Below are 15348 nucleotides of genomic sequence, written 5' to 3' on the forward strand. Positions count from 1 at the left end.
GCCCTCCCAGGGAATGTGGGCCCTCAGAACTGCAAGCGGGATGACAGCATTCTGTTGCTACTGGCCCCAGTCTTCCAGCATTTGGCATGGGCTGTGCCAAACACCAGTCCCAGCAGGCAACGGCAGCCTGCTATCACCCTGTGTGCGGATCCAGGGGCTCGCCCCCCCACCTCCCCAAGAAGAATCTGGCCCAGACCCGTAGCCCTCCTAGCACGCATGGGAACCCAGCTCTGTGTGTAGAATGACAGCATGTTGCCGTTGCCGGCTCAGGCCAATGTCAGCACCCAAGTCTGCTTGGTGCAACCCACACTGAGCACTGGAAAGAACCCAGTGTTGGTGCTGGCCACAGCCAGCAGCAGCCATCTGCTGTCATCTCACATGCAGATCTGAGGGCCTGTGCCCCCTGGAAGGAGTCTGGCACAGCCCCACAGCCCTCCCAGGGGGTACAGGCCCCTGGATCTGCATGCAGGATGACAGCATGCTGCTACTGCTGGTTGGGGCCAGCGGCAGCACCAGTCTTCCTGGTGCTTGGTGTGGGCTGCACCAAGCACTGGTCCCAGTCAGCAGCAGCAGCCTGCTGTCATTCCGTATGCAAATCCAGAGGCCAATGCCCGCCAGGAGGAGTCTGGCACAGCCCCACAGCCCTCCTAGGGGGGCACAGGCACCCAGATCTGTGTGCAGGATGACAGCATGCTGCCACCACCGACAAATGATACAAGTTTTGCTTTGAACAGTTTGAGGTGCAGTTTCCCAGAACCCCCTGCACCTATCTCCTTGAAACTTGGCAGGCTTCATGCCTTCAGAAGGGGCTACCATCCCTGCAATTCTCATCCTGAATCAGGCAACAAATGACAAAGTTACAGGCATTTTAGTGATTCCCCATTCTAGCCTATGGCCAAATCACTGAAACAGCATCAAAACTCTGAAACAGATTTGGCTGAATCAAAACGGAACATTGATCCAAAACACTGAAACAAATCACTGTCCCTCTGAAATGGCCAAATCCAAAGCTGAATCAAAACATAGCTGTTTTGCATAGCCTTAATATATACCTTTAGGTCAGAAAAGACCAGGTCCATTATGGAAATTAGTGCAAGCTTTCCCTCTCTTAATGCATCTTGCCTCACCATGAGAATACCAGTAGCCAGCTTTAAGGACACTAATTAGTAAAGAACTGAGTGCTGACTTATACCAATGTAAGTGTGAATTTGATGCCTGCATTATGCAGGTATCAAACATACTACTGCACATGTAGCAGAATGCACATGTAGATGCCTTACTGTGCAGTAACACTGTGTGTGTGGACTGATTTGGGACTAACTTTTTTTTTTTTCCCACTAACTGCTTCTATTAACTCCAAACATTCTTAATGTTTAGAGCAGAAGTGTGAATGGCGTATTGGTCCAACAGGTGTAAAAAACTGATGTCTAGAAGATGTAGAGGAGCAAGAGTGATTCTTATAATTGTACAAGTCTTGCGGCCCTATAATTACTGTATCACTTCAGCACCCATGACCTGTTTATCAGAGGTGTGAGGAAGTTGATACTACAAAGCAGGCCAACTGTGCTGGCCCCAGCAGCTTTACTTGGGATCCTGAGGGCCTCCCAGGGCTGTAGCCATGGAAGGAAGCCTAGCCAGCAGCCAGAGTGTGGCTCTGGAAAGCGAGGCCCCGGTTTTGGGTGGCAAGTGCTGCTGGCACCACCTTGCTTTTTTTCAGTGTGGATTTTTTTGATCCTGAGATCTCCCAAGGTTAAAAAAAAACCTCACACTGCAAGGTAGCAGCACAGGAAACACCTGCATGTGAGGTGTGTGGCGCCACAGACAGGTCTGCAGTGCTACATACCGCACATCCACACTCATCTGGACATGGCCTAAGTGTCCATCCTTGAACAAACTGCCTGCCTCTTCAAAAGGAACTGGTCTTGAACAGGGACAAAACATCTTTCAAAATTTGTGGGTAAGACCTGGGAAGTCCTGAACTAACCTTTGGTTGGAGTCTGCATGAGAGAAGCTAAATAATTTTTGCTTCTGCTCTAAACATTAAGAATGTTTGGAGTTAATAGAAGCAGTGAGTAATCAGCACCTGTGAAAACTAGGCCACTCCCGGAGGTACCTACACTAAACGTGGACTTAAGTACTCAGTGGGCACGTTTACACATGCACATTTACTGCACAGTAACCAAAATTACTGTGCAGTATGAGTGCATGTCTACATGTGCATGCCTGTACTGTGCAGTAAATATGGTGACTTATACCAATGTAAGTGTGAATTTGATGCCTGCATTATGCAGGTATCAAACATACTACTGCACATGTAGCAGAATGCACATGTAGATGCCTTACTGTGCAGTAACACTGTGTGTGTGGACTGATTTGGGACTAACTTTAGTCTCAAATCAGTCCCCACGCTGCAGTAATGTACTTTAATGCCCGCATATGTAGATGCCGACCTATTCCTGCTTACTGCACAGTAATTTACTGGGCAGTAAATTTAAGTTGGTGTAAATGCACATGTAGCTATGCCCAGTATTAGTCACCCAAGGCTGAGAATGCAGCCCTTAATCTCAACATGAATCAGGTCTCCCATCTATAAACTGGACTAAAACATGCTTATTCACCTCACAGTTGACATGTGAGAATTTAGTTTTTTGGTTGACTATTTTGAAGATAGATAGCATTTTGTAAGTCCCATCATACTGTGTCATAATGAGCTCTATATAGAAATTTGCAGCTACATTTATTGTGCTTCAAAACAGCAACGTTTTCATAATAATAGGAACTTCCTGTGCCATACCTCTCAATGCTTTTCACCTGCAAATCAGTTCAAGAAGAAGGAGAATATAGTCTGCATTTCCTAAATCAAATTGCTGAGTACAAGAGTATTGCCAGATAATGCTGGGAGGTTATAAGCCTTCCATATAAATGTTTTATATTTAAAGCAGCTGGGTGCTTTCCAGCCGCAGTGTTCCCAAACTCATAAGAACTACTAAAACATTTATAACTAAACTAATCTTTATTGAACACGGCCTCTTTTTGCAAAGGCATTTATTAGGTTTTTATGTTTGTTTAATTTCTTAAAGTATAAAAGTGTCATAAAAGCTGAAGGCATCCTCAGTTGCCAATCAACATTGAATATATATTTTAAAACAACCTTTGGTCTGATTTTTATGTTCCCCTATCCTTTTACAGATCAAATACTCAGCACCTAAGAATTAGATATTAGATTATAGATGATGGGGGGTATCAATTCATAGATTATAAAGTCATGAAAGCAGTAACACTAGACCCCATGTTAATATAGTTCTTGGTAATCTGCCTTCCCCATTATTTATTCTTCCTAATGCAATGAATGCTGGCTTGTAAACTGTTGGGACGGAGACATTGTCTTTTTGCTATTCAGCTAGACTTATATAGTACTTAGTACAGTTGGAGCCTCTGGGTGCTACCACAGTATTGATAAATCTTGGTTAGATTGGGGTAAGACTTTTTGCATTTGGTGGTGAGATCAGGAGCCCCCACAGCTCACTGAAGTAGCAGAACAACCATGGGGTAAGTCTAGCTGTGCTGGTTCAGCTCATTAACTTTATTCTGCCTGTGGCCCCACACCACATGAAATTTTCTTTGTAATTTATCTTTTCACAGCTGGCTTGCTATTTGTCATGTTGACAGGCACTGGTCTTCTGAGAACAGTAGGTACCATTACGAGACCACCGATGCCTAAAGCAAAAAGGAGGACGTGGCAAGAAAAAAAGTTGTTACTCTTATCTTGAAACCAGCTAGGTAGATGAATGGGCATAGTTATACTTTATGCTCAGATAAATTAACAGTTTTATCAATGTTATGTAACTTCATCTAGAGCTGCTTCAAAAAACTGTCTAAGGCAGTACAGGTTTCCTTTGCTTTATGCTGTACGTGCATTCCTGGAAAATGGTGCATAACTCAAATTCACATAAAGGGAACCCACTTTACAATGTAACAAATCAGGATACAACCACGACTGTACTGACCTCCAGACCCATTTCTATCACTTTTACAAGACAATTTTGGCTCTCATGAACAGCAGACAATACACACAAGCACAGGGCATCATAATGAGGATGGTGACTACAGAAACACGTGTCACAGACAATGAGCGAGGAGCACAGATCCACACGGGAGACAGTATTTTGGTGTGCATCACTCCCACAATGCACCACACAAAACGGGTGACTGCAAACTTCCACTGCACCGATCGCATATGAGTGAATTTACCTTGCATATAACAATTTTTTGGTATGAAAAGGCTCATCGCATCAGAGTGAATTCACACATACAGAACTGGCATAAAGTGAGGGAAACCTGTACCATATATTTCACTGTATGTAAGAGGTAAATAGATGTCCCCATATGTTGGTGACCCTTGAGCTGTTTTTGCTGTCATAGGGGAACATGTGTGTCTAGGAACAATAGCAATTCCTATATCTAGATTCCCTAGCACTTCCCATTTTGAAAACATTTCCAACTTCTTTTTATAATGCCTCTTTGGTTTGTAGCAGGAACTTGACTCTTGGCAGGGTCAAGAAGTCTTCTGAAAGCACCCTATTACAGAGCTTATGGGGAAAGCAAGGAAACCAAGTAGGATATGGACCCTAGAAAATAGCTGGGAGAGACTTTCTTTGGGAAAGCAAAACATTTAGGAGCATTCAGAAGGGTCTATAGAGAATGAGTAAGAAGAGATTTTTCTAAAGAATTTAATTGTGGATTAACACCTATAAAATGATTTGTATCGTGGCTTGAAGAAGAGAGGTTTTATTAAAGATAACTTGTACCCCCCATTCCTTTTTAGATAAATAATTTAGGGGATGGATTGACTGGTACCTTGAAGATGGGCAAGACTGAGTGGTACAAACAGCCAAAGGCAAAATGAATCTAATGCCAAGGTAATCCTAGGAGATGGAGGTGGTTTGGGGGGGGCATACTGAGGAGTTTCATTGCCATTGAATATTAATTAGTGATAAAGATATTAATGATGACAGTAATTAACAGAGCAAGGAAAGGTTTGTCATTGGCCTGAGGGTGAGTCTTGGCAGGTGATAAATAAGGGTTCAGGAACCTCAGCAGCAAAATAATCTGCCTGCTTTGGGAAAACTAGAAAGTGGCTGTAAAATTGTCTGGTCTCTCTGGAGAATGACTTCTTTTTTTCACTGAGACAAATTAAATGATGGTCTGGTTGTATTTTGGGTTATGTCTGAAGTTCTGTAATTTATTTTGCAGTGACTGGTACAATTGCAGGTTAAGTCAGAAGATCTTACTTGAACAGGAGCTTTAAACCTTTGTTTTGCAGAAATGGCAAAACAGCACTAAACATAAAGCACAGCTAAAATTTTATGTGCTTTTTTTAATCGTGTGTGTGTATGGTGAAATGATGAAAACTGAGTTATTACAAAAAGAATAATAGGAGTTTGAGAATGAACACTGAAATTTTTCATTGGACTCTCATCTTTTTCAGACCCTCCTTGCAACAAAATAAAAACACTCTAGAATCTGTTCTTTGTTTCATACTTTATACTTGATGTGCTCCTTAATGCAATCAATTATAAATGCTGGAACAGGGAAAGCGTTCATCTGGGTCATGATTTTTAACTTTTCTCCCATAACCAAAGAGAAGTTGACTATATTGAGCAGTAACAAAGTAACATGTCAGGATGAAAACAGAGTGAAAATAAAACAAACCTGAAGTAATTTCTCCTGGATCTAGAGGGAACATTCTGTATACAGGGAAGAAAGTGTCTGTGGATTTATGTTCTCATGCTTTTCACTTCCTTTAATATTGAACCTCAGTTTGGTTCACCTAAACTAAACCAAAGGAGTCTCCCTTGTTCAGAGAACCATCCTGTGAGTTCAGATTTGGGATCACAGAGATGCTTCACAAAAGCAGTGTCCAATATTCCAGAACTGGGAAAAGAGAAGGAAAAGGAAACTAGTTGGTACATTGGAGAGAGAAAAACAGGTTCAGGATAGGTGTAAATAATTTTCACTTGATGACTTTGTCTGTAGAAGGCAGCTAGTGTGTAGTAAGCTAGAACATAAATTTACTGTGCACTACTTCTTCTGCTCTAACTCCCCTTGTATGGACATGGGTATCATGCATTAGCAGTGGCTTTCTGAAAATAACTCTAGTCCACTTTGAAAGTGAAGTTAGCTATCTCTCACCTGGAGCATGTGTGTACCACCTCAGTATGGCACCAGAGATCAATGACCTGGGGGAGACCTCACCCACCCCAGACATGCTATCTCCCCAGAGGGAAGCAGTGTATCTTAGTGAAGTGCTGGGTGCACTCTAGTTAGCCCTAAGTGAGCCACCTCCCAACATGGCTTCATTAGTTCTATTTCAGGAGTTGGCATGTATGGAACAGGCACACTGGGCTTCAGTACAGCACTCTCTGGTGCCCAATGGAGGCAGGAGACATTTCACCATAGGCAAGTAGGGCTTGAAGGGACCTCAGATCAAGGAAGGATCATGACTAAATCATCCCAGCCAAGTGTCTGTCCAATCTGCTCTTGAAAAACATCAGATGGAGATTCCACAACTTCTCTAGCTGGCATGTTCCAAGGCTTGACCACCCTTATAGTCAGAAACTTTCTCCTAATATTCAGTCTAAATTTCCTCTGCTGTAGTTTGAGTCCCTTGCTTTTAATCCTTGGTGTACACTAAAACTGTCAAGACAGGGAGCTGGTGTGCACCAAACTGGAGTTAATTTGTAGGTCTGAGTGAAATTTTGCCAGATGTTTCATTTCAAAGCTGTTTTGACATGTTTTGAGCTCAAAACAGTGACATCAAAAGAGACCTTGCGGGGTCTGCTCCCTACTGGAGTCTCTGGCGGCCAGCTGGAGGAGCTCCAGGCCACAGTCCAGAGACTGCGTGCCATCAGGGACTGCGAGCAGGAGATAGACTCCTACTGCCAGGCCCTTCTTCCCCGGGAGCCGCAGGGTAGAGCACCGTCTCCCTCCAGGACTAAGGAGGACTCTGGGACCTCCCGCTCTGCCCAGTCAGGGGCATGGACCAAGGTGGTCAAGGGCCCGAAGGCCCGCCGCACCAAGGCCCCTCCCTCGCCGGAGCTTAGCAACAAGTACGCATCTCTTGCAGCCCCAGCAGAGCCTCCTCAGTTGCCGGCTCCCACAGGCAACCCAGGCTCGACCACAGCTACTCCCCCCGCTCTCCCCAAGACAAAGCGAAAGGTGTCTGTTGTGGGAGACTCCATCCTGTGGGGGACTGAGGGGGCAATCTGCCGCCCCGACCCCTTAGCCCGGGAAGTCTGCTGCTTCCCGGGGGCCCGCATCCGAGACATTGCAGAGAGGATCCCACAGCTCCTCCGGCCCACAGACCACTACCCCATGTAGTGGGCACCAATGACACGGCTCAGAGCACCCCCAGCCAGGTCATGAGGCGCTGCAGGGATTTGGGAGTGGGGCTTAGGGGTCTGAGAGCTCAGGTGGTGTTTTCGTCGATCCTCCCAGTCTCGGGCTATGGGCTGAGGAGGGAGAGGAGGATCCACGCAGTGAACCAAAGACTGCAGAGCTGGTGTCATCGGGAAGGCTTTGGCTTCCATGACCACAGCCTGCTCTTTGGAGAGAGAGGCAGCGAGCTGCTGGGAAGAGATGGCCTCCACCTCTCCCCCCTGGGGAGGAGGCTCTTCTCAGCCAGGCTGCCTGACCTGCTCCACCGGGCTTTAAACTAAGCCCGCTGGGGGTTGGGGGGGACTACTGCCACTGCTGGCCCGCTGAGCGACCCTTGCAAAGCCAGCAGACCAAGGCACCTAAGGGAGCCCACCCCTGCCCCAGCCCTGGTACAATCTGTGGGCAAGGCAAGAGCCCCTAAGGGCACACTTGCCTGCCTGTACACTAATGCCAGGAGCCTGGGCAACAAGCAGGAGGAGCTCATCCTCCTGCTCAGAGCAAAGAATTATGACGTCATTGGGATAACGGAGACCTGGTGGGACTCCACCCATGACTGGACCATGGGTATAGAGGGCTATACCCTGTACAGGAGGGATCGTGTTGACAAAAGGGGCGGGGGTGTAGCTCTCTATGTGAAGGGAAGCTACACGTCCCTGCAAGCTGATGTTGGTGACTGGCATGGACAGCTAGAGACCCTCTGGGTAAAAATTCATGGGGAATACGGCACAGGAGACACAACGGTGGGAGTCTACTACAGACCTCCCACTCAAAGTCCTGAGCTTGACCAGGAGTTCGCCCGGGAACTGACTGAGGCCGCTTGCTCCAGGACCTTGGTTGTCATGGGTGACTTCAGTTACCCAGACATCTCATGGGAGGATCACTCAGCAAAATCCGAGCATTCACAAAGCTTTCTCTCGTGCGTGGATGACTTCTACCTGACTCAAGAAGTCTATGGGCCGACGAGAGGCAAAGCGCTGCTCGACCTGGTACTGGCTATGGGGGACGACCTAATCGGCGACCTAGTGATCGATGGGAAGCTGGGTGACAGCGACCACGAGCTGATCACCTTCACCATCCGCCGTAAAGCTGGCAAGTCGGTCAGCAACACAGAAGTCCTTGACTTCAGAAAAGCCGACTTTGACAAGCTCAAGAGGCTTGTCGGTCAGGCCCTTAGGGACCGTGACCCCAGGGAGATGGTAGTTCAAGAAGAGTGGTTGCTTCTCAAGGAAGCGATCCTCAATGCACAAGCTAAATCTATTCCAACACGGAGGAAAGGCAGCAAGAAGGCACAGCAGCCCTCCTGGCTCTCCAGGAACCTAGCGGACCTCCTGTGGCTAAAAAGGAAAGCCTACAAAGGATGGAGGATGGGATTCACCTCCAAGGAGGAATATTCTGCACTGGTCCAGTCCTTCAGGGAGCAAGCCAGGAAAGCCAAGGCTGCAACTGAACTCCAACTAGCTTCAAGCATCAAGGACAACAAAAAGTCCTTTTTCAGATATGCGGAGAGCCAGAGGAAAAGCAAGGGCAACGTTGGACCCCTGCTAAACCAGATGGGGCAACTGACAACTGACGCCCAGGAAAAAGCCAACCTATTAAATAGGTACTTTGCGTCAGTCTTTCATCAGTCCCATGGGACGCCCATGCCTGCTATGGGACAGGGAGATCCGGGTGATGGGGATCCCCTACCCTCCATAAATGCTGACCTCATGAAGGAACATCTTGAGAAGCTGGATACCTTCAAGTCAGCTGGCCCTGACAATCTACACCCTAGGGTACTCAAGGAGCTGGCGAGCATCATAGCCCAGCCCCTGGCACGGATCTTTGAAAACTCCTGGTGCTCTGGTGTAGTGCCCGAAGACTGGAAGAAGTCCAATGTGGTGCCGATCTTCAAGAAAGGGAGGAGAGTGGATCCAGCTAACTACAGGCCCATTAGCCTGACTTCTATCCTGGGGAAGATCTTAGAAAAGTTTATTAAGGAGGCCATCCTTGAGGGACTGGCCCAGGCTAACATTCTAAGGGACAGCCAGCACGGGTTTGTTGCGGGTAGGTCTTGTTTGACCAATCTCATTTCCTTCTATGACCGGGTGACCTATCACCTGGACAAGGGAGAAGAGATTGATGTCATATATCTTGACTTCAAAAAAGCTTTTGATCTGGTATCCCATGATCACCTCTTGGCCAAACTGGCCAGTTGCGGCCTTGGCTCCACCACGATCCGCTGGCTGGGAAATTGGCTCCGTGGTCGGACCCAGAGGGTTGTGATTGATGGCAGTCACTCATCGTGGTGCCCTGTGACCAGTGGGGTCCCTCAAGGCTCTGTCATGGGACCCATACTGATCAACATCTTCATTAATGATGTGGACATTGGAATCAGGAGTGGACTAGCCAAGTTCGCCGATGACACCAAACTTTGGGGCAAAGCATCCACGCCAGAAGATAGGCGGGTGATCCAGGCTGACCTGGACATTCTCAGCAAATGGGCAGACGAGAACCTGATGGTGTTTAACACCGAAAAATGCAAGGTTCTCCACCTTGGGAGGAAAAACCTGCAGCATCCTTATAGGCTCGGCAGTGCTACGTTGGATAGCACTACAGAAGAAAGAGACTTGGGGGTCATCGTTGACCACAAGATGAACATTAGCCTGCAATCCGATGCTGCGGCTAGTAAAGTGACCAAAATGCTGGCTTGCATCCATAGATGCTTCTCAAGAAAATCCTGGGACATCATTCTCCCCTTGTACTCGGCCTTGGTGAGGCCGCAGCTGGAGTACTGTGTCCAGTTTTGGGCTCCACAATTCAAAAAGGATGTGGAGAAGCTTGGGAAAGTCCAGAGGAGAGCCACGCGCATGATCAGAGATCAGGAAAACAGATCTTACGATGACAGGCTGAGAGCCATGGGACTCTTTAGCCTGGAAAAGCGTAGGCTCAGGGGTGATCTGATGGCTACCTATAAGTTTATCAAGGGTGACCACCAGGATCTGGGGGAACGTTTGTTCACCAGAGCGCCCCAAGGGATGACGAGGTCGAACGATCACAAACTCCTGCAAGACCGTTTCAGGCTGGACATAAGGAAGAATTTCTTTACTGTCCGAGCCCCCAAGGTCTGGAACCGTCTGCCAGCGGAGGTGGTTCAAGCACCTACATTGAACACCTTCAAGAGTAAATTGGATGCTTATTTTGCTGGGATCCTATGACCCCAGCTGACTTCCTGCCCTTTGGGCAGGGGGCTGGACTCGATGATCTCTGAGGTCCCTTCCAGCCCTGATGTCTATGAAATCTATGAAACAATCTTTCCCACAAAATCAGCACCCCCCCCCAAAGTTGGGGTGCATGTCTTAAGCAGAGAAACTGATTTTTCTTCACTGGAACAGAAACTGGGGAAATAGGCAGCCATTAGAGCACATTGTCAGCTGGCTTCATGATGGCTGCCACTTCTTGGTGACCCTGCAAGCACCAAAGGCAGTCTGGCATTAACGCTCTTGTAGCCACTATTTCCTGAGCACTATAGCTTGTACCTAGAAAGCAGCAAGTGTGAGCTGCTGCATGCAGTCTGTAATGTCTTCATGAGGGCTGTGGCATGGGAACAACACTTAATTTAAAGGAACATGTATAAATAACTAGCTACAGAAAAGAAATAACAGTCTTGCTACTGTCCTTGCAAGGTTCTGGGACCTAACCTTGTTTGAAACAGTATAAATCCTCCTGAAAACACAGACTGTCCAGGAGGTATGACATCACTAGAGACAGTGTGGCTGAGGCAGCAGGATGCCACATTTCCTAGACACTGTGTTTCCAGGACTTACTCTATGTCACATAGTTAAAGTGTGCGTCTTATTTGGGTATATTAGGTATACAAAAAATATAGTATGTCAAGTTCTTCATCACAGTCGGTATCCATGGAATGTTACAAACACAAACATATGTATTCAACAGTTTTATACAAGCAGAATGATTTTTCAGGCCTTCAGTGGGAATAGAAAAGAAAATGAATTGAAGCGCATTTATGTTTTGACATCCTTGTTTAAGTGAAGTGGCTCCCTGTGCTTTCAAAGCCCTCTGGCCTTCAAATTCTAATTATTTTCTGCCTTTGCAGGTGCTGACATTGTACAGTGGCTCATGAAGAACCTCATCATTGAGGACCCAGGTAACTTGACCACTAAGGCTGAATGTAGCAGTGCTGTGCATGGAATTAGATACACCTTATTGTTTTAGTGCTGAGCCTAAACTGCCAATAAAAAAATGAGGTTTTAATCAGTTGGAGAGAAACAGAAGGAAAAAGATATGAATCTGTACATACAACCCCTCAGCTATTTAGAGGACTGTAGCACTTTGTACTACCACTTGCAGACTTTCCAACCATTTCAAACCAGTTTATGGAAGGGTTCATATGACAGGACAGGGGTGTTCTTCGATCAAAAATCAGCACACATGCTGTGTAAATGCAGGCATTTGCTATCCCCATGTTAGGGTTAAAAGGTAACTCAACCTCCATGCAGGAGCTTTCAGGCTTATTCTAGATGGCTCGAGGTCCCAGACAAAAACTTCAGAAATTCCCCTTCAAGAATACTGTATTGGCTCCTAGGATTTTCTTTGCCTTCTTTTGAAGCATAGGAGTTGGCCACAGCTAGATGCAGGGAGTTTGATTCAGATGCACCTAATACTTAGGAACTTCACAGGTAGACACAGGCAGGCTAGAGGGTCCTTCCTTTCCACTCAGAGCCAAGCCAATTACCAGATTTGGGATGATTAAGGAATTTTGTCCACGTGGAAGATGGGCAGTTTTGGTTTCCTCCATAATGTGAAGCCTAGTTCTCTACCTAAAATTATCTAAACTTCTCTGCCATTCAAGTGGCAGGGCATTACCAGCACTCTTGCAACCTGTTTATGTCTCTGTGGTTTGTTATGGGAATATTTTTGTTTTTAGTTGTACTACATGTGAGAGCAGGAGTAGACAATTTTCAGGCTTTTTTGGAGTAGTGCCTGTGAATGCAGGGGATTGGTTCCCTTCCAGTCGTATGCTCCTATGTTTCATCTGTAAAACAATTCACTTTGTGTGAAGGCCTGTTTCATTTTAGTACCGCTGCAGGGCTTATAAACCAAGGTGAGAGGTATCTAAGGATAAATAAGGTATTTTTACACTGTGGAAATCAGAAAGTTATGGGGGCCCTGTTTGCCTTCTGGGAAACATACCTTAAGCTGGTGTAAATTTTTATGACTCTTTTACAGTGAGTGGCAAATCTGCCAGTGAGGTACAATTTTCATGAGAGGGAAAGGATGCAAGACTGTAACTGAGGCTGCTAAAAAAGCTGCAATAACATCACCCCCCTTGCTTTTGTATACATCTGTCCAAATAAGCCCTTTGCCTGATTTTTATTTGTCTCTATAGTAGTAAAGATGCTGGTAAATGCATATTAATCCATCTGCGTGCATCATTTGGAGAAACAATAGGATTTAGCGATGGCTGTCACTGGTACAAATAATGGCTTTGAACTGAATTCCACAATATAGTGCTGAGCCAGCATGTGACATCCCACAAGTATCAATGGGGGTATTTAAAACATGAGGTTAACATTGTTGTACCTTAGTTATAAGATTGGCTTCCACTTGGCTACTTTGTCTTTGGTTGGAGAGCTGAGAGCTGTGTTTTGGATATGAAGTGGCATGGTACAGCCGGCCTGACTGTCAGTCGGTATCAGACCTGGTGCTGAGAGCTGTGGATTCTCTAGTGCTCATCTATATGACAGATTTCTACTGCTCTCTTTCTCTCCTCACTCTTTCACAGTGGAAGCAATACACTTGGGAAGTCTTATAGCAGCACAGGGCTATATCTTTCCAATCTCAGACCATGTCCTTACGCTGAAAGATGATGGGACTTTCTATCGTTTTCAGGTAAGTGAGACCTGATTTCTACATGCTTCCTTTTATAAGCATTGAAATGCCAGTGCTGCTGAAGTTCACCGAACATGTACAGCATATTCCTATGTTTATTGGAATTCTGACGTGCTGGTGAAGTCCTTTAATAAAATCTGTTGTCCAATCCTAAACTATCTTTTTCTGCTTCCCAGTTCTCAGTTTTTACACAATTAAACAAACTTCTCTGTGATTATTTTAAACACACTGTTGCAAGCATGTTATGTTAAGAGACAAGCTTGACTGAAAAATCCAAATGAAACAACTCAAATTATGCGGGAAATGGCCTTCCAACTTTAACCCTGGTTTCCTTCTGCAGCTGCCTTTCTAGGCATACTGAACTGCATCAAATCCCTATGTTGAACTCTTCCAAACTTTAGGGCATTAGAAATCTAGATTTAGATTGGCAGCTGAAGCCTATGCCCACTTGTTTTATTTTATTTAAATCGTTCCTTATTACAATGCCAGTTTAATGATGAGGAGAGCAGGGTTCAGTGACCCTGGCAAAGTCACTTATACTCTCAATGCTTTAGTTTTCCCACAATAACTGTGTTCCCAGCTGTGTTGAGTTCTTAAATATAGCTTCTCTTTGTGTTACACTTCCTTGCTGAAATCTATAGATAGAGTCTTTGCCAGTTAACTCCTAGACACTTAGAAGTTCTTGTTATATAAGTTTATCTATTGCTGAACATTAACAGCAAAGTACACGCCTGGAGCTTATGGTATAAACATTCACTTGAATTTGTTTTTTTCTTCATGTAGTCTGTGCTAATAGCAAGTCTGTTGCCTTTCCTATTCCCTCACTTCTGTTCCTTCCTTCCTTCCTTCTGTATTGCCCTTTTTCAGGTTTTTTTTTAATTAAAAAGCCCTTCACCTCTAACTCTGATGGTGCTGTCACTAGTTCCCATTGTGCTGATGCTGCACGCTGCTTTTCCTTAAGACTTGGCAGAGCAGAGGCTATACTGATTACTAACTGGTTATTAAGCCATGCTTTTGTCCCTTATTTAAACATCCACCAAGAAAGCAGGCTTCAATGTCAGTGTCCTTTTTAACTCACCTTTTTTATTTTTATCTGACATACACAGTAACCACCACATACTGTTGGTTTCTCCTTTTCATTTCTCTTGCTCTTATATCTGCTCCTACAACACCTATTCGCAACTTTTGCATCCTTGCCTCCCAGCAACATAGTTTTCCCTGGTCATTCCATACAACAATATTCCGGTAGAATCCCCATTCTGTTCCTCTGAACATACTACTTCCCCCCTGAATTTCTTGCAGTGGGATTGCATGGGTTTTATGTCAGGGCAGAATTTGCATCACATATTTTTTGACTCTCCTTCACATGCTCATTAACAATTCTCCTTGCTGCGTTTTGGCACAAGTATCTGTCATATATACATGTAATATATTGTGCCCATTTGTGACACCTATAGCAGTCAGAATAGTGCACTATGACACACGTAACTCTAGTAATGTTGTTCTTCATTCTATTAAAACTGTCATGTAGATATCATATAGTTAATGTATTGTAAGTGGTATCATTGTACACTCTTTTGAGCACAGCACAAAACCGATAATGTTAGCTTGAATCCTGCTTTTAGAACCTTAATATTAGTTTGCTTTTGAAGTAAAACTGACTTGCCCTTTCTTGATCCAAACTGTATCTTCTGTTTGATTTAAGACATAAATAGGGGCAGGAGACTTTGTCTTCATACATGTTTGGTATGCTAACAGACACATGGGCCCTGCTCAAAAACCAATATATGTATAGGAAGATTTAATAATGCTCTTCCACTCCCAGAAGATAACTTGAAGTTCACATTCTTTTGTGGGGAGGGAAGAATAGGCAAATATTCAAATAAGGGGATAATAGTGTCTAAGTCATCTGAATATTGGGATCATTGAATTTGTCTCAGTTCTTTTGTCCATCCCTAAGCAATTGAACACAGAGAGAGTTTTAAATAGTACTCTGTTTGGGACCCAACACTGTTTCCACTG

General features: G+C 45.2%; 1 protein-coding gene across 3 annotated transcripts in view; it reads left to right on the forward strand.

The window, feature by feature from the left end:
* RGS6 (regulator of G protein signaling 6) overlaps positions 1-15348 on the forward strand; it is a 575278-nt gene that overhangs the window by 451711 nt on the left and 108219 nt on the right. For all 3 annotated transcript variants that reach the window (XM_090033269.1, XM_090033270.1, XM_090033271.1), the window contains exons 4-5: positions 11531-11581; positions 13220-13326. In XM_090033269.1, coding sequence (XP_089889395.1) covers positions 11531-11581; positions 13220-13326 — 158 coding nt within the window. The remainder of the gene's footprint in view (positions 1-11530; positions 11582-13219; positions 13327-15348) is intronic.

The sequence above is a fragment of the Crocodylus siamensis genome, chromosome 2 (assembly GCF_052110815.1).
Source record: "Crocodylus siamensis isolate JL-2025a chromosome 2, ASM5211081v1, whole genome shotgun sequence".
NCBI lineage: Eukaryota > Metazoa > Chordata > Crocodylia > Crocodylidae > Crocodylus > Crocodylus siamensis.